This window comes from Polypterus senegalus, chromosome 8, assembly GCF_016835505.1.
Source record: "Polypterus senegalus isolate Bchr_013 chromosome 8, ASM1683550v1, whole genome shotgun sequence".
NCBI lineage: Eukaryota > Metazoa > Chordata > Cladistia > Polypteriformes > Polypteridae > Polypterus > Polypterus senegalus.
In genome coordinates, this window is record NC_053161.1 from 146,043,796 (window position 1) to 146,063,784 (window position 19,989).

The window sequence follows — 19,989 nt, forward strand, 5'->3', positions numbered from 1 at the left end:
AAATATTCTGAGCACTTATTAGATTTAGGTCTGCCGGATCTATTTCTGAAATTAGAATTTCTCTACCACAGACCATTTCTGTGAAATATTGAATTCAGTAAAAATGGCACTTTGAAACAAATTGTTGATTCATTCAAAAAAGTTTATGTTTGTTTAATGGCAAAAGTATTTTTCATGCTCAGAATGTTATTTATAGTATAGATAGATAGATAGATAGATAGATAGATAGATAGATAGATAGATAGATAGATAGATAGATAGATAGATAGATAGATAGATAGATAGATAGATACTTTATTAATCCCAAGGGGAAATTCACAATAGTATATTTTGAGCTGAAAAATGTCATTCTTACTTGTTAGTGTTAGTTGAGAGGAAACAACCCACGATCAACTACTTGCTACTCTCAATCAGTATTTTTTTTCCTCTGTTCTTATTCCTTCAAAATAGCCATACAGTAAATTTAGAAAGTAAGAAAGATTAATTTTTATTTTCAAGAAGAGAAAAAGTTGTTGATTAAATGGTTTATACAGATATTTGCAAGGTTGGGTTGATCCATCCTTTGGCTTGATGATGCAGCAGGTAAGTAAATGGTAAAAGAGTTCACATCCTTCTTTTATTGGAACAACAAAAGTTACTGGTTTTACACATTTTTAAGAGGTGTGGGTAAAATATAAAAAGAAGGGGAGAGGAATCCTGCTAGTGAATGCATCCTTGCTTTTCACTCCCGAGGTTCAGTGTCATCTCAGCTGCCTGACAGTGCAGATTGTTTTATTTTTCCCTTTGCGCTTTTATAAAAGTGAAATATGTTATATGTCTGCACAAACAAACTATTTGTGGGGAATTCATCTTAGTAGCAGAGTAAATCGATTACTGTATGCCACTTGTGAAAACACCCTACCATTGTAATTTCAAAATTTGGACTCCTAAATTTTAAAACTATATTACGTTGTTTCTTTGAAATAGTGTTTTGTTTTCTTCATTTTAAACCTTCATTGCTCAAAAATTAGATGAGACAGAGCAATTGCGGTGACAGGATTTGGTTTTCAGCACCCTCTAATCTATAAAGGACACCTAACATTTTTGACAGGAGCAAAGAAAAAACATTTTTTTGTAGACCATCCAGAAAAACAGGTGACAATGGCTTTTTTCTTAACCATTCTAGGACTGGAACTCTACTTTCGTTCGTGAAATGATTAATTTATCTTTCATTTATTACATGAGCTAATCAGGGTATTTGCTGACCTGTAAATAATGGAGTGTGTGTCGACGTGACTGAGTGCTCCTTTAAAATAACTAGCTAAATATACTCATAGAGTTGAAATTATTTCATATAAATAATTCATGCTAAGTTTATGATTTTTTTAAGATTCCTTTTGGCGCCTTTATTATTAAGGATGAATATTTTTCTCATCATTGCTGACTTTTCAAGCTGCAGTACACTTTGTGCTGAATGGTACAGTATCTGATGACCAAAGTTGTGGCCATTTGTATGATGTGACATGAAGTGGTGCATGTTTGTACATCACATTTTATAGTCATTAATTACTGAGTTAAAAAGATGACAATTATGGGATAACTAAATGTGCTGGGTATCCTCTATGCCAACTTTCTGCTTTTGCAGGTGTGTCACACTGTTAGACACAAGTAGCTGTAAGCATTCCCCTAAAAAATGGGACCAGGGCCATTTCCAGAGTTATTTTTTTTTTATTATTGTGGTTTAATTGTCATCATTGAAGACAAATTAAATGAATTGTATGCTATAAATGCATGCAGATTAATTTAGAATTGCTGAAATTCCACTAACATTTTCACTATAAATACAAATCATAAAAGAAAAACCTTTTCTATTTTAAAAATATCTATTTCTGATATAAATAGCTGCCAGTGAAAGATATGCAAAATCTGTTGTTTACTGCAAAGAAGCAGCAGTCTTTTTTACATTTTTTTTTTTTTAATATTTCACATTTCTGTTTCCTAGACAACGCTGAGATAAAAGGCTTTGGGGAGGATGCTGTAGACTGAAAACATTCTGCTCTGACTCACACATAAAGTGGGAGTCACACATTTGCTGGATGTGATGGGTATCTTGCTTTATGTTATTAAAAGAGGAAAGAAAACTCCTTGTTTTACGTTCTAGCACCTTTTTTCTTAATTAATATGTTTAATTAAAGTTTAGATAGATTTATCATAGATGTAGCACAGACAGATGAAGCAATTAGTGAGCTGGAAATGGAGAGAAAAATGGGAACCTTGTGGTTTAAATTGTTTTGTATTAACCACTTGGGGTTTCACAGCTTTCTAAAACCTTGGGTGTTACATTTTAAGTTGGAAAATTTAACCAATGCAGTTCTTTGTTGCACCAACAACGTGCCTAGAATGAACGGCACAATCTTGATCAATTAATTACCCTTTATTTCATATTGCATCCTGACAAAGCAAACAATATTTTTCCAAGTAAAGAGAAAATAAAAGATCATTCATTCATCTGTGGCCAGAGTGGTGGCTCTGAGGCTAGGGATTTGCACTGGCAATAGGAAGGTTGGAGGTTTGAATCCTGTAACTCTAGTGACTCTAGTTCTTTGGGCTCTTGAGCAAGGCCCTTAACCTGCAATTGTCCCATCCTGGGTATGACATCAATCTGCATGCAGCCCTGCATGTAGGGCCTGCAGGGAAAACCTGGGGGTTGGTGGCAGAACTGGCACTCCAGCCACCATAAAAAAACCTCACACTGGTTCTGTTCCATATGAAGTAGTGTGGTGCTGAGGTCACCCATTTCATGGCTGCACTTGGGTCCTAATCTGGGATCCTGAGTGGGTTTGTCATGTGGTGGGTGTGGAAATGTACTGTATCAGTGTGTGCTCCTAAGCCACAGGTGTCGAACTCCAGTCCTGGAGGGCCACAATGGCTGCAGGTTTTCCTTCTAACCATCTTCTTCATTAGTGACCAGTTTTTGCTGCTAGTTAACTTATTTTGCCTTAGTTTTAATTAACTTCACTCAGGCCACTTAGTTGTCTCTTTTTTCTTAATTAGTAGTCGAACAATAATGAGACACAAAACATGACCAGCCTACCTGTGCCCATCACACAATACCTGAAAATAAAGAAAAGTGATGGTCTCGGTAAGGTTGATCTCTCAGGTCACCAAAACATTTTGACAATGTTCTTAGAAAAAAACAGAAAAATCAACTGTTTTGGAAATATCTGCTGTGGCAGAATGAGAGCAGCAACAAGCCATGAAATTAAATAACGGGTTTATTTAAAAGCAAGAATCAGCTTCTCATTAAGAGATCGGTTGGAGTGAAATTGTTTTGAGCTTGAAATCCCAATTTAGCTGGTCATGTGTTGGCTCGTTTCACATCTCATTTCTGCTTGGCTGTCATTTAATGAAGAAAGGAATAATTTTTTTAGAGAACTGAATCCTTAAAACAGGGCTATTAAAATGAAGGGAAAAGGAGTTAATTAGCAATGAAAACTGTTCGCTGATTAGGAAAAGGGCCTGGGGCCTCATGTATAAACGGTGCGTACGCACAGAAATGTTGCGTAAGAACTTTTCCACGTTCAAATCGCGATGTATAAAACCTACACTTGGCGTAAAGCCACGCACTTTTCCACGGTACCTCATGCCTTGTCGTACGCAAGTTCTCTGCTCGGTTTTGCAAACTGGCGGCACCCAGCGTCAAAGCAATGGTACTGTTCTTGTGTGATTACTCATTATTTTCATGACGCGGCTTTATAAATACACAGAAACTAACCGCATATTGTTTATTAGTGTAATGCATCTGATTGTAATTAACTCGTAACAATATAATGGTCCAGGGAACAGCCATAGTATTCCAAATACCATAACTGCTTTAGCGTTGTTACTCTCACTTCTTCTTCTTCTTCTTCTTTCAGCTCCTCCAGTTAGGAGTTGCCAGAGCGGATCATCTTTTTCCATATTACTCTCACTGCACGACTCGGAGTATTTATATCACTGTATCTGAGTGTGAATCACAGCAGCAGCTGATCGGAAAGAGAATTATCGGTATAAAGCTTTAAGGACACGCTGTCTCAGCCACGGCAAAACGTTTTAAAGCCTTTCCTGTACAGACCTCGCGGTTCAGAAACAGTTTAATCCCAAGAACTTTAAATGCACTCAATCAATTGCTCCTTGTAGAACGGTTTGTACTTATAAGTACAATCACCCCACTGTAAACTTGCACTACAGTTATAATATTGCACAACCTGGGCCACTTTATAAAGCGCGTATTTACATATGATGACGATATCATTTTTAAGGTGAAATGCAGCAAAATATGTTTGTTAAATTATACACATAAAACTTTAACTTCATTTAAATAATCTATATTCTTCACTGGGAGTGTCGTGAAGGATAGAATAATTAAACATGTACTACGAAGATATTTCAATGTTCTTTAAACGTTTTGAAGAATCGGCTAAGCTTACAGATGGCTTAACGTCTATTACAGAGCTGATTGTATGGCGATCGGTTACTTGGGGAAAGAAAAGCAAGGACTCTTGGGGCGGCCACGCCAATATCTATTGAATATAAAACAGAAAGAGAAAATAACAACACAGCTAAAAACGCAGCGACAAATTTCGACAAAAGATAAATGCTTGTCATGAGCACGAGGCTCATGAAACACATGTTTAATAATGTGCTTTAGCTCCTATCATCATGAAAATGACATCACGTATACATCTCAGTATTTTAGTTATTCAGAGAGCTGTAATATCACAAATGTAATGGACTCTGTGTCCAGTTGGAGGAAGAGAGCCAGTTTAAGAAGCAAGTAGTGATTTACACACATAGATCACATACGAGTAGAAGATCAAATACAAAACAAAGCATTTAACGTGCTATTTTAATTACGATGTAATTTTGAGAAACTGGTTAATTAAACGATTTTAAGATGAAGTTTATAATGTTCTACTAAATGACAAAATAAACTATGTGATTAAAGTGGAAATGTCGAGATTGAAGTTGACATTTCGTGCTTTTTCCCCACCGTGTGCCTTTTTTCTCTGTACCCTAATAAACTTTCATATGACACTCAGACGGTGGGCTACAACTCTTCTTTTCACGGCAACTTTGATATGTGACTTCTTTTTTATTTCCGGCACTGTGCGATTTTGTGAATGTGAGCTTTCAAGTTTCTCCAACACGCTATGCCACTCGATCAACTTCCTTTTGTTGATTATACCACGGTTTATTTGAACAAATAGTATGTTTTTCCTTTGCCTCCACTTGGTATTCGCTGAAATTCTTATGTTTCCCCCCATGCTTTTCCCATTGTCTTTTCACAGAAGGCTGCGCTTAAGGGCGATTTATATTGATTTGCATATTCAAATAGGCGTAATTCTGGGAGGATTTGGGGCGTTACATAATGCACGTGCATGAGCGTTAGTTTTCACGCTGATCGGGATTTATGTAACGAAAGAACGTGGAAGTTGGAGTACGCACAGATTCCTGCATCTGGATTTTTCTGTGCGTAAGCACATTTCGGCTTTTGTGCTTACGCCATGTTATAGTGCGAGTTCTACGCACGGCGTTATACATGAGGCCCCTGAAGTTTTACACCCCGGTCCTAAGCGCTCTCTATCTGCATTCATCTGTTATAATTTTGGGATCGAGTAGGCAATGCCAGTGCAGGCAGAACTGGGCGCAAACCAAGGACCAAGCCCAAAATAATTTTTGGTCCTACCACATCTGCTGTTGAAATCGGCTCCTTGGCATTAATGATTCATAATGATGTCAGAAACCAAGGTATCATCTTCAAGTCTTCACTAAGTTTTGAAAAACAAATCTCCATGGTAGTAAAGTCTAGTTTTTACCAACTGAACTGATCTAAACTAAAATCCTTTCTTTCACAGAAGGACTTGGAAACAGTCATTCATGCCTTTATAATATCTTGGCTAGATTATCTTAATTCCTTATATGTGGGGTTGCCCAAATCTGCCCTTTCACGCCTTCAGCTGGTTCAAAATGTTGCAGCTAGATTCTTAATTGGGTATAGAAAAAAGGATCATATCTCCTCCATTTTAGCCTCTCTCCACTGGCTACCAGTGAGGTGTCGCATTAATTTTAAAATCTTATTTGTTTTTAAAGCCTTGCATGGTCTCACTGCAAAATGTGGCACAAAGAGCATTGAGGTCATACGGACAACTACTCCTTGTAGTTCCAAGATCTCGGCTGAGGTCGAGGGGAGACCGAGCTTTCTCAGTTAGCACTCTTGACTATAATTTCTGGTTTTAGTCTAGTATAAAAGTTCGCTGATTGGTTAATTCCTCGCTTGTCTTACAGTTGGGATTTTACATAATTCTCTGACACTCATTAATGTTAATAAATAAATAAATAAAACTATCTTTGATACAGAAAGAAATTCCTGGAGGGTCAACATGTTCCCACCCTTGCTAAGCAAAATCTGGGCAGCATTCAACCTATCCTTTTCTTGTTGTACAGTATGTTTGGTGTTATTTCATCTTTACTTGTTTCTGGTGGAATATGCATAATAGAATCTATTTATTATTATGGTTTTGTGGATTGCTGATTCTGATTATATTTATTTTTAGTTACTATAATGTATTATAATGCTATTAGCTATCTTTTTCAATGCCATCTTGTTTTTCATGATCACTGCCATTTTGTGACATGGTCGCTACCACGTTTTTAGGGGAATATAGCTTGGAGATGCATGGCGCGTCATGTCGCTGTTGAGATGGCCTTGAAGGCTGGTGCTGGGCATTACCAAATCACCAGAGATTTAGAGTTTACTAGAGTGCTTTGCATTGTGGTTTACTCGTTAAAGAATTTATTACTTTGACTTTTTGACTGATAGTTTAGGGTTTTGTTTCTCGACTTGACAGCAAATCGCTTTCACTTTCAATAGAGCAGAACAAACCTCTGGGAACCCACATGAATATCATTCACCCCAAAATCACAAATCTCCTGCTACACCCAGGCCTACCGCTACCACCTTCTTGTTGTATTGGTACTGCTCAATCAGATATGCAGTTCCCATCTTTAATACTGAAAGAAACTTGCTGTGTTTAGGGGGTGTGAGCAGGGGTAAAGATTCGTTTTTTATCAGTATGCTGCTGCTGGAGTATGTGAAGTTCCCCTTGGGATTAATAAAGTATCTATCTATCTATCTATCTATCTATCTATCTATCTATCTATCTATCTATCTATCTATCTATCTATCTATCTATCTATCTATCTATCTATCTATCTATCTATCTATCTATCTATCTATCTATGATTATTAGTAGTATTAGAACTTTAATCTTTTCTTTTAGCTTTTGATTTTTTGGAACTCACATTGCCTTTGTTATTTTGTTACTTTTTTTTTTCAATTTGAGCCCAGCAAGATCATCTCCTGATCCATCTTAAATACTAGCCTTTATGCTATCTTCTTTTTGTCAAAGGTATAACAACTAGGTAATCTTGCCAACTGCACCATTTTAGTTGTATTAACTAATAGAAATTAGTTCATCACAATATTTAAGATTAATTGAACAACATTTTCATCTTGTAAAATTTAAAAGAGGTAAAAAGAAGTTTGAGGGGAAGTAACCACCTTTCAAATCACACCAGCTACCTGCCAGTAAAGGGAAATGTTATTTGCTAGGAAGGGCGTCATGTGCAGGTGATGTTTGATTACACAAAAAAATATATTGTTAACATCCAAACTTATGTCTTGGAAAGGATGTGGTTGATGGTAAGTGCTATTACTGTCTGACTGTTGCTACAAAAACAAAAATCCAAAAAGTATGTTTGAGTTGATTTTGTATGTAGAATGACAGTTGAACACCACCAATCAAATATTATTATTTTTCTTTATTTATTTCTTTTCCTATCTGCTACTTAATGATCGGAACAGTTTGACCTAGAGTACTTATTTAAATTATTTTTAAAAACCTATATAAACTATTGTAATGTATCCTGAGGATTGACAGTAACCTTATAAGTAAATAAATGATTAATAATAATTGTTAGCCCAGTGCGTCATCAAAGTGTAATGGCTGCTGCATTGTTATTAAACACAGGAGGAGGTATTATTTTAAAATGCTTAGAAATACAAGTAAATCAAAGGCAGCATTCTCTATTTTTGCTTCTTTTCATCTCTACTCTAATTGATTGACTATACTGCAAAAGCAGGTATTTTTTTCTCCATTTTTTCAGTATTTACAAAGAGAAATATATACTGCGTGAAAATATGTTAATTATTTGTAGCTCATTATGTTTTTATACAACCAACATACCGTTAACTTGCATTAGATATTTAAAGGAAAAAAGGGTATGAAATGCTTAATTGTAAATCCTTGATTTTTTTTTTTTACTTAATCTGAATACCTCTGGAAATGTCTTGTGTCACATTTTTAGATCAATGTCCATATTGTCACACTAGCATAACAAAAATAATCCTGGGCTTTCATGACTCAGCTTGGGGAGTTGCACAGAGCTCCTGCTTGCTGTTTTTCATTGTGAACAAATCATGTGGCTTTTTGCACTTTTTTACCAGTGTAACTGATTGTTATCTGTAAATGGCATGGTGCTTTCACCTAGTGCTGTCAGGTGAAGAAAGTGGAGGAAGCGACCCGCCTTTGTCACCAGATCAAAGGCTCCCAATGAGACGTTCTAGTACCCGAGACAAAGGCAGAAGAGGGGGAACATGTTTCTTATTGACAACAGGAGATTACTCATGTTCTTCAGATGGAGGGATCAGGAAAGGTATGGCTATCTTTCATTAGGTACAAAAACCCTACAAACAGCAGATAGTTATTACGTATTAATCCTCTGCACATCACATTTGCAGCCAAGTACTGCAGTTTGCCTTTTAGCTTGACATGCAGGTAGCTTTATACTGTTTATTGTTCTTATATAATATCTTATTTTTGCTGAATCCTTCCTTTTTTCACCATTTCCAGTTTAGCAAAGGAGACTGAATTTTACTTACTATATTGGCACATGCCGCAGATTTGAAAAAAAGAAGCTTGACCTCCAAAAAAGTGTTAACACTTTATTTTAGTGTCTTATGTGGTTTTGTCAAAATGTGTCAAATTGTTAACATTAAGTCAAAGAAAGCTAGTAATAATGTAATAATGTTTACAAAAGAAAACGGTGCTGTGTTCAAATCTTATTTTTTACCTTCCTTTTCATCAATTAATAAACATTGACTACTTTACTATTGTCTTTACATTTAAATATATTTAGAATTTTGCATTAGGCATATCAGAATGTCTCAGATTTGCATGGTGTTAAAACAATATTCCATGCAAAAATTATATTTTGTATGTTACTTATCCATTGTGATATGTAGTGATGAGTGAGAAAAAGTTTTAATCTCATGTTTTCCAGAGAACAGACATAACAACATTTCTGATAGAAGTCAATGGTTACTAACACTAGACAACAGTTAAGAATCTAAAACACGTCTGTGAAAATATCTCAAGTTAACTCGTGTTGAATAATCCACAGATGAGGTCATCCAATTGAATGCTCACAGCATGAAAACTCATGTATTATTTATTATTTGCCAAAATATTTTGAAATAAAGAAGATTAAAGTAGTCAATAAAAGAAGTCCCCTTTACACAGATTGCACTTTTGAGCTGAAGACAGGACTCTTGACCAATGAATGACAGGGAGGGGCAGGTCTTCAATTCAAAAGCATGACCTAGTATGAAAGGGACTCCTGTTTTGCACGATATCATGAAATTAAATATTTTTCTTGGCTATCACTACAAACTACATGAGGTAAGGAATCCATAAAAAATGTATCTGTTTTGGGTGCAGTAGTCATTAAACTATGCTATAGCATGACAAAGTGTGCCTCAAGTGTTGTTAAAAATACCCAGCAATAGATTCCTACTCTAAATGGTTTCTTTTACAGCAACATTTTGATAGACATCTGGTAACTGACATGGACACTGTTTTATTCATGGAAACATTTCAGGGCATTCCTAAACTTAATCGACAAAAATGTTCATTCATACTAGTATCACATTCACACTTTTCCTCTTGACAGAATACCAGTGCTCATACCAAAAGTGGAACCTTCTGATGGGCCTCACTTAGCGTACTCAAGTTATAAAATAATGGAAACAATTTTGTTGTGATATGAGGGACATTCAAAAAGTTTCTGCACTTTTTTTAAACTGTATTTAATAAGAATTTCAAAAACAAATTACAGCACTTTTCTACATAGTACCCTCCTTAGCGTTCAATTTTCCCAGCGTCATACCAACTTTTTAATGTCATAAACAAAAATGTTTTTGGTTGAGCACATAGACACTAATGCACTGCTGCTTTCACATCATCATCATATGTAGCTGGACATCCAGAGCGCTCTGCATCCATCACACTGGTACGGCCGTTTTCGAATAATTCTATCCACTCAAAAATGACTCTACGAGAGAGAACTTTATCCCCATACTGAGCATACATGCGTAGATGAATTCATGCTCCCGGTACACCTTCTGGCCACAAAAAGCTGTTCCATCATGGTGACAACTCTTATACTAAACTGCAAGGGTAGCTGGCTTGCCAGACAGAACTATTCACATGACATTCTTAGACACGACCAATTACTCCTCCTCCCACCTTCACCATTTCCAACTAAAATATAAAGGTGCAGAAACTTTTTCAGCATTCCTTGTATTACACTAGTGGTTAAGTGTGATACTATAGTAGAGTTTGTGTGGTAATATGATATTAAATTTAACTTGCATCCCACAAGTATTGGGCACAAGGCAGGAACTGTTCCTGAATTGGGAACCAGTCCATTGCAAGACCCACTTACTCACACTGTAAGACCCGATATGCTAAAAGCAGGTCAATCACCACCACTTCTTTCCTGAATTGTAAGGCAGCTAATATAAAGATAGGCCAATATCGTGCCTTGTCGTACATCCATCTTTCGATATAATCAACTTTGAACAGTCAAGTATATACCGGTACAGTATAAAGTATATTTAAAAAAGACAGTTAAAATGCAATTTTAGCTAAGCCAGAAAAAAAACATACATTTAAAAAAGAAAGACACAAAGATGAAAACAGTACCGACCTTCTTCCTACCCTACACACAGTTACCCCTATAAGTGTGAATAAAAGTACAGAGTGAAATACACACCCCAGTCCCTCCCGAAGTTCACACAATAGTCCACAGTTCAAGCTGTCTTATTATACTGGGTGGATGTATTGTAGAAGATGGCCAACAAAAGAATCTGAATTTTTAAATGTAAAATGTTTCCACAGCCAGTACTGTGCCATAATAATAAAAAAATAACTTCAATTAACTCAGCCGGATCCGCTAGTCATAACTAAGAGCAGTGCAGGATTCATGGGATTACCATGCCTGGAGATGAAGGCTGACCTTCTCCTATCTAGACAAGTCTTCACAACTGTAGTTTCTTTAATGTGGATGCTGATCCATTTAGCTAGTTTGCCTGTCTTTTTCCTCCGTTTGCTGTCCTCCATCTCTCCTTTTGTAAAACAGTGCGATTTGTGCAAATTACCTCAGAAACCAGACGTTGCCTGCCTATTCCAAAATAGCATGTATGGGCTATCTTCTTTGCTACGCACAAATGGACTAGACAGACAAGCAACAAACATGTAGCAACGTGGCAGTGCTACAACACACCTACACTTACAGTGGGCCAAGTTGGAATCCCCAATCAACCCGTTCATCAAACTAATGAATGACACTTCATCCATTATGGGTGCTATGTCTATATACATAAATTACTTTGTTTTAGAGTGTGGTACACAACACTAATCCTTCCACATCCTTCAGCAAAATCTTGCTTTTTGTTCACATGCCTAATGTTATTTTATGTCACACTGTGTATTATGTAAATATATAAATACTAGCAGGGTGGCACTGTGGCTCAGTGAGTAGTGCTGCTGTCTCACAGTTAGAAGACCCGGATTCGCTTCCCAGGTCCTCCCTTCGTGGAGTTTGCATGTTCTTCCCGTGTCTGCGTGGGTTTCCTCCCACAGTCCAAAGACATGCAGGTTAGGTGCATTGACGATCCTAAATTGTGCTTGGTGTGTCGGTGCGTGTATGTGTGTGTTGTGTGTGCATGCCCTGTGGTGGGCTGGTGCCCTGCCCGGGGTTTGTTTCCTGCCTTGCGCCCTGTGCTGGCTGGGACTGGCTCCAGCAGACCCCCGTGACCCTGTAGTTAGGATATAGCGGGTTGGATAATGGATGGATGGATGGATAAATACTGGCTATGTTAGCTGTCTAAGATGGGTTCAGATCTAAGTAATCAGCACAGACACCAGGCACTGCACATGTCTCTGTTATATACCATTTTTAATGGGATTCGTAAAAACAATATACTGTAAATGTTTATTATGTGCCATCTGTTGGAATGAAAAATGCAATGAATTTTATTGCTAAAAATGTTTGTGATATATAAACATCACAGCATACAAATATGCTAAAGTTTATTTTTTCCCTTTAATATAAACGGGAGATACTTTTAATTCATCCTTTTAAAATATACTGTGAACTGTTAAAGTGTTCTCGGTGGCTTTTTAAAAAAAAAAAAAACTTTAGTTTATTTCTTACACTGCAATGACAGTTGCAGAGCCAAAAATACACTCCACTCTAAGCTGGACTCTAGTCCATCTGTTTAAAAATAAAGTGTTACACTGTTACCATGTGTTAAAAAAATTCCACAACATTTCTGCAGTAATGAAGCAAACCACGCAGTGCTCTGTACATTTGCGTTAAAACAGCTAGAGCCATTCAACAATTCCTTTCTTTTAATGTAAGAGAAGGGTGGCACGGTGGCGCAGTGGTAGCGCTGCTGCCTCGCAGTTAGGAGACCCGGGTTCACTTCCCAGGTCCTCCCTGTGTGGAGTTTGCATGTTGTCTGTGTGGGTTTCCTCCCACAGTCCAAAGACATGCAGGTTAGGTGGATTGGCGATTCTAAATTGGCCTGTTTGTGTGTCCTGCGGTGGGTTGGCACCCTGCCCGGGATTGGTTCCTGCCCTGTGTTAGCTGGGATTGGCTCCAGCAGACCCCTGTGTTTGGATTCAGCGGGTTGGAAAATGGATGGAAATTTAAGAGATTTCAGCAGTGAAGTTACAAATCAAAAAAGTTATAAAGAGAGTTTGGAAAGCATGACCTCCATTGTACTCATGCCTTGAATGCCATGTCGTCACTAGGTAAAAATAATAATGATTGTAAACAAGAGTTGTAGAAGGCAATCATCCTGTGGAATGTGTTATTTATTTCAATGCCCAGTGCAAAATATTTAAGTGTAGTGAAAGGTGCAGAATTATGAATTAAATGACTGGCATCTTCCTAGAGAAATTGCCTAGAGAGCACAATTAAAATAATTAAACACATATCTTTATATATTGTATATTCAAAAACAGTTTTCATAATCTATTAGGTTATTCTCCTAATTGGCAGGTATGTTCTGAACTATCAATGGAAACAAATGCAGACGTCAAACATGATGTTTTTGAAATGCAAGGAAATAAAACTTGCTAGAAGAGTGCATTTTTCTTATTTCTTCATAATTTTACAAATCAGTATGAACTGTGAGATCATTGATTGTCAGAAGAGGTAGAATCTACTGAATTCATAGAAATATTTAAAATACTGGACTCACACTGTTTTGATGACACCTGAATTGTTGGTTGTGTCCACAAGTCTCAACCAAATGCTTAATAAAGACATTCGGAGAGCACTTAATAATAATAATACATTTTATTTACATAATGTCTTCACTTGAATGATATGCAGTAGTATTTGATTGATACACAAAATCCACCCTGCACTTTCCTTCAAGGTAAATGATACGTTTTTGACAGTTTTTAGCAGTTATTTCAAATGCTTATGATATCCAGCTCAATAAATCTTCCTGATCAAGATATTCTCAGTTTATTTCTATATGCTGTGACTTGTGCTGATACCCTGGCAGATGTGCACATGCAAAGATTTGTGAGGTCTTGATTAAATTAATTGCCAGTTGGTTAAGAATTGGTGCCAAAATTTAACATAGGAGATGTGGTATTTCATCACAGCCAGGATGTGAAAGGCCTCTGTGAATGCAGTGGGACCTTGCTTGCAAAGACTGTATCTGAAATAAGTTTAATTTCTTGTGATGTCCTGCAATGCACTAATACATTAAGCTGCTAAATTATATAGTGTTCTACACTATCTGATACTTTGTTTAAAGTTCTATGTCCACTGATTGCACAGTCATGGAAAAGGAAACATAAGTTTTTAGAATGAAGCAATTACATGTTAACCTTACTTTGACCTACTGTGATGATAACAATTTTTACTTTCTTTGCTTAACTGTTCAGGGAATTGTATATTTAAACAACTAACTTTAAATTATTTTCACAAAGACATTATCCATACATCTTCTTAACCTGCTTATCCATGGAAGGGTGTACACACACACTGAGGCCAATTTAGCAACACCAATTCACCTAACCTGCATGTCTTTGAACTGTAGGAGGAATCCTGAACTCTCTAAAGAAATCCACATGGACACGGGGAGCAAGTGCAATCTCAATGCAAGGGAGCACTGGGGACATGAACCCCTTTAATGCAATTCAGCATCACTACCACCGTGCCACCTTAAATTAAATCTTATCTTGATTAATTATTTAATTGCAGCAATGTAACAATAACAAGTATAAATTATTAATTTGTTATAATTATACTTATGCGGTTGAATGTTGCCAGGTCTTAATTTAGAAAAAAGAATAAAAATGGGAAATGAAGATCTATCTTCAGATGAAAATAATACATCAGACGAAAATAACGGTCAGAAAACCAAGGGTCAAAGTTAATGACAATAGCTGAAGTCATAAATGTATTAAGCAAGGTTCCTAAATAAAAAATACATAAATATTGGAAATACAAAAATGTGGATGCATGGCGAATGCTCCTGTTATCTTAAGAAGTGGGGAGTGACAATGTCATTTGTCACACCTCTGTGACACCAACAACAGATACTGTTACTATAAACAACAAAGCAGTGCTTGCATCTAAACATTGAAAACTGGCATCCCCTGTGAAAATCAAACAGTGAAGTGAAAAGTAATAATTTAAATTCAAAGCCATTCAAAATGTTATAAAATGTAATTAATAAAAACAAAAATGTAATTTTAAAAAACAAAATATATTTTTATACATACAGTACTACAAAGCACCAACAGCAGATGGACACATCCATCCTCCAAATTTTGTCACATATTATGGTGAGATGTTAAATTAGGGGTTTAATATTTACTAGCCAACCCGCGGTGAACCATTACGCCGCATAATCAGGCCGGTTTTTTAATGATTTTTAAGCACAGGGAGACAATTAACATTTGAAAAATCGGTAATGTAATAAATCAGCAAGAAAAGCAACATTATAACAATGCACAGAACAAACCACACACAACTGTCCGTGACTGAAAACTGGCGGACTGCCATCCCTCACGTGCCCACCTCCAACTCGTCACTTGAGTCGTTGTCATCTTTGTACAGTCCAGATGCACCTGTGATTCATGTAGACTTTCCGTGTTCCTGCAGGAGCATCTAAGAAGACGCATGTTTCTTGCGGATGCGAATTGCTGCATGTAGCGTGTAAAACAGTTTGTTATGGCGCACGCGGTCATGCGTCATAACCGAAAACTCGGTTTTTAAAGACTGCTTACTTCATTGTGTTTTAACCTCATTTGTAAAGGATTGTTTTAAGGATCCCATGGGATACCCCTCACAAACCATTTTACATGCTGCATATGGCGACTCACTTCCGCGAGAAACATGCATCTATGAACAGTCAACTTGGCTTGGAGGTGCCAGGAGTTAGTGGTCGTGGCTCCTTCCTGCGTGTGCCATAGGTGTCTTACTTGTCGCGGCTCAATGAATCCACTCCCCTTCCGGCGTGCTTTCCATGGTTGTCTTGCCTTAGTGAATTATATATATAGATTGTTCCAAATATATATAGCGATATTAGCCATTTTGGGCATCTTACACTAAACCAGTTTTTAGTGGTGGGTGGGACAGCTAATCTGAGATTGCTTAATGCTTTTAATAATGTGACATTAATTAGAGGATATAATAATATGAAGAAAAATGTCAATATCCAAATACTTAATGAAAGTGATCATAAGGATAAAAGGGTTGAATTTTCAACTTTTGTAGGCAGTATTTGGTGGAAGAATGACAGATTTTGCCCTGTTGATTTTATAACCAGATAAGTCTTTCAATCGATAAATTAGAGAAAAGCCAAGCAAAATGGCACCTTTTATTGGCTAACTAAAAAGATTACAATATACAAGCTTTTAGGCAAGATGTAATACTGGAGTTCCCTTTGTTTATATCCACACACTAGGACAAGAAACAGCATTGGCAAATCTTTAAATGAAAAATATTAAATGTAAAAAATTAATAGACTCCTTCAGGCTAAGATTAATTTAACAAGAGAGAGAAGAACAATGTATGGTCAAGATCTTTGGATAAGATAACTGTCCAACAAAGTCCTTTGAAGTTTGTGATTAGTTTTTCAAAACAATATGGGTCTGTAGACAGGTTATCTGTGTCAGTCTGAGAGATGCAAACAGTCCTTGTACTTGGCCATAAAACTCTTGTCTCTATTCAAGCCATGTTGTAATGTATTAAATTTTAGCATAAGTTTAACTTCCCATTCTTTTGTCTCTTGCTGTGTTTTGAAGTTGCCCATAAGCACTGTGACTTTAAAGTCCCTCTCACAGTGTCCATGGCTGTTGAAGTGGGCCGCTACAGGAACATCTGTGTTGCCATGTTTAATGTGGAATCTGTGTAAATTCATTCTCTGGCGGAGTGTTTGTCCAGTTTCTCCCACATGGATGTGCAGTGTCTGGACATTTCATGCAAAGATTTAGGTAGACAACTTTAGATGATCTGCAGGAAAATGATCTCTTTATGTGATGTTCAAGCCGGCAGTGTGGTATAACTATACGGTCTGTATTGTACACTAGATGTGGACACACATTTTACATCTTTTCTGTAGGCAGGGAGATGTTACATTTTCTGTTGGTTCACTTAGGGAGCTTCGGACAATTAGTTGCTGAAGGTTTGGTGGTTGTCTGTATGCCAGGAGGGGAGGTTCAGGAAATAAATTTTTCAGTGTTTGGTTGTTGTTTAGCATTGGCTGAAGTTCTTTCATAATTTTTCGAAGTGTTTCAAGATGTGAGTTGTAGGTGACAACAAGGGAGATACAGTTCTTGTTATCTTTGTTTTTATATTCCAGAAGGTTGTCTCTGGGTATGGCAGTAGCTCTTCTTATTTGAGTGTCTGTTGTTTTGGGGGTATAACCTTGTCTGATGAAATCTTGTCTGAGCTCCTGCTGTTGTTGATCCCGGTCTGTCAGGTCTGAGCAAATATGATTGTACCTGGCTAAAAATAATGGAGCGCCTTATATGCTTGGGCTGGAAGCTGTCACTTCTTAGGCAGGTCCGCCTGTCTGTTGGTTTGTGAAAAACAGAGGTTACAAGGGTGTTGTCTTTCATTTGAACAGTGGTGTCAAGGAATCTGACTTCTGTTTTTGAATAATTCAGCTTCAGCTTTATGTTGGGGTGAAAAGAATTATATTCATTATGAAAATGGAGGAGGTCCTTCTCGCTGGCAGTCCAGATTATGAAGATGTCATCTATGTAACGGAGATACAACATTGGTTTTAAGATGCACATTGACATGAAATCTTCCTCCAATTTTGCCATAAATAGGTTTGCATAGTGAGGTGCAAACCGACAGCCCATTGCAGTCCCCATTTGTTGCAAGTAGCAATCTTGTCCAAAAGAGAATAGATTATGTGTCAGAGTGAATTTTATCATTTCTATTACTGACTTTGTGGGTAAATCATGTTGTCTGAGGTACGTTTCACATGCCAATATGCCATCATCATGGAGGATGTTTGTGTACAGGGCCTCAACATCCATTGTGGCCTGTAAGGTCCCCTCAGGTAAGGGGCCTAAAGCAGACAGTTTTTTTTAAGAAGTCAGTGGTGTCCTGGATGTAGCTGGTTGTGTTGCGGGCGAGAGGTTTAAGAATGTGTTCCACCCAACCTGAAACCTTTTCTGTAAGGGAGCCAATTCCTGAGATGATAGGCCTTCCTGGGTTCCCTTCTTTATGGATTATACCCCCAAAACAACAGACACTCAAATAAGAAGAAGAAATTATAAAAGTTCTTCAGCCAATGCTAAACAACGACCAAACACTGAAAAATGTATTTCCTGAACCTCCCCTCCTGGCATACAGACAACCACCAAACCTTCAGCAACTAATTGTCCGAAGCTCCCTAAATGAACCAACAGAAAATGGCACATATCCCTGCCTACAGAAAAGATGTAAGACGTGTGCCCACATTTACAATACAGACCGTATAGTTATACCACACTGCCGACTTGAACATCACATAAAGGGATCATTTTCATGCAGATCATCTAATGTGGTCTACCTAATTCTCTGCATGAAATGGCCTGACACTGCACTCTATGTGGGAGAAACTGGACAAACCCTCCACCAGAGAATGAATTTACACAGATTCCACATTAAACATGGCAACACAGATGTTCCTGTAGCGGCCCACTTCAACAGCCATGGACACTGTGAGAGGGACTTTAAAGTCACAGTGCTTATGGGCAACTTCAAAACACAGTAAGAGAGAAAAGAATGGGAAGTTAAACTTATGCTAAAATTTAATACATTACAACATGACTTGAATAAAGACAAGAGTTTTATGGCCAGGTATGAGGACTGTTTGCATCTCTCAGACTGACACAGATAACCTGTCTACAGACCCATATTGTTTTGAAAAACTTCAAAGGACTTTGTTGGACAGTTATCCAAAGATCTTGACCATACATTGTTCTTCTTTCTCTTGTTAAATTAATCTTAGCCTGAATGAATCTATTAATTTTTTACATTTACGATTTTTCATTTAAATATTTACCAATGCTGTTTCTTGTCCTAGTGTGTGGATATAAACACAGGGAACTCCAGTTTCTGTATTACATCTTGCCTGAAGAAGGGGCCTGAGTTGCCTCGAAAGCTTGCATATTGTAATCTTTTTAGTTAGCCAATAAAAGGTGTCTTTTTGCTTGGCATTTCTCTACATTCATAATGGCTAACACAGTACAACACCCTAGTACTACAATCAATAAATTAGTATCAATAAATAAGAAAGGCTGGCAGTAACAGTATAAAAAAAGATTTCTTCTACAAAACAAATGATTTTATGAGGAATGCATTAGTGGAAATTGGGATAATTAACTGCATGAATGGAAGGCAGTAGCAAGGGGTTGCAGGGCAGATAAAAAAGCAGTGAGGAAACAGGGCATTCCTGTCTTTATTTTTGAATGTCTATGAAGGACAGGAGATATCTGAATTTGTAAGAATTATCTATAATTATCATGTGAGAAGAGCTGAATATACATTATTTAAGAATCTTTTCAGTGTTCACATTAAAGTGATTACATTCATAAAAGACTGAATGCCTGGCCATCATCCTGCACTTTCTTTATGGTCAAATGAATCAGCTATTTTTGTGGGTAAATACATAAATAGATAGAGAGATTTTACACCCCCAACTAGGGTGGAATTGAAGAGTCACATAGTGTGGTGGAGGAACGATCTCCTCAGTCTGTCAGTGGAGCAGGACAGTGACAGCAGTCTGTTGCTGAAGCTGCTTCTCACTCTGGAGATGATACTGTTCAGTGGATGCAGTGGATTCTCCATGATTGTCAGGAGACATAAATAGATTTAGATCAGTGGACATTAGGTTTTTGTGCATTAGAGTTCTCTAATTTTGTAAAAAAAAAAAAAAAGCCAGAATGAGAGTGCAGGTTACTTGGCAGTGATGTGACCCAAACAAGTGCACATCCACAGATAGAAGGTGATTTGACCATTAGAGCTAATAACAGATGAAACACAAAAGATGTATCAGTTTCCACAAATTGATACTAACACTGCCAACCATGA

At 37.2% G+C, this 19,989-nt stretch overlaps 1 protein-coding gene across 6 annotated transcripts in view; it reads left to right on the forward strand.

Moving 5' to 3' along the window:
* The window catches only part of kcnc2 (potassium voltage-gated channel, Shaw-related subfamily, member 2), a 326,666-nt gene that overhangs the window by 296,929 nt on the left and 9,748 nt on the right, over positions 1–19,989 (forward strand). For 3 of the 6 annotated variants that reach the window (XM_039761908.1, XM_039761909.1, XM_039761906.1), the window contains exon 3: positions 8,572–8,736. The exons of the other annotated variants lie outside the window; for them this stretch is intronic. In XM_039761908.1, the coding sequence (XP_039617842.1) occupies positions 8,572–8,736 (165 nt within the window). The remainder of the gene's footprint in view (positions 1–8,571; positions 8,737–19,989) is intronic. 6 annotated transcript variants of the gene reach the window in all.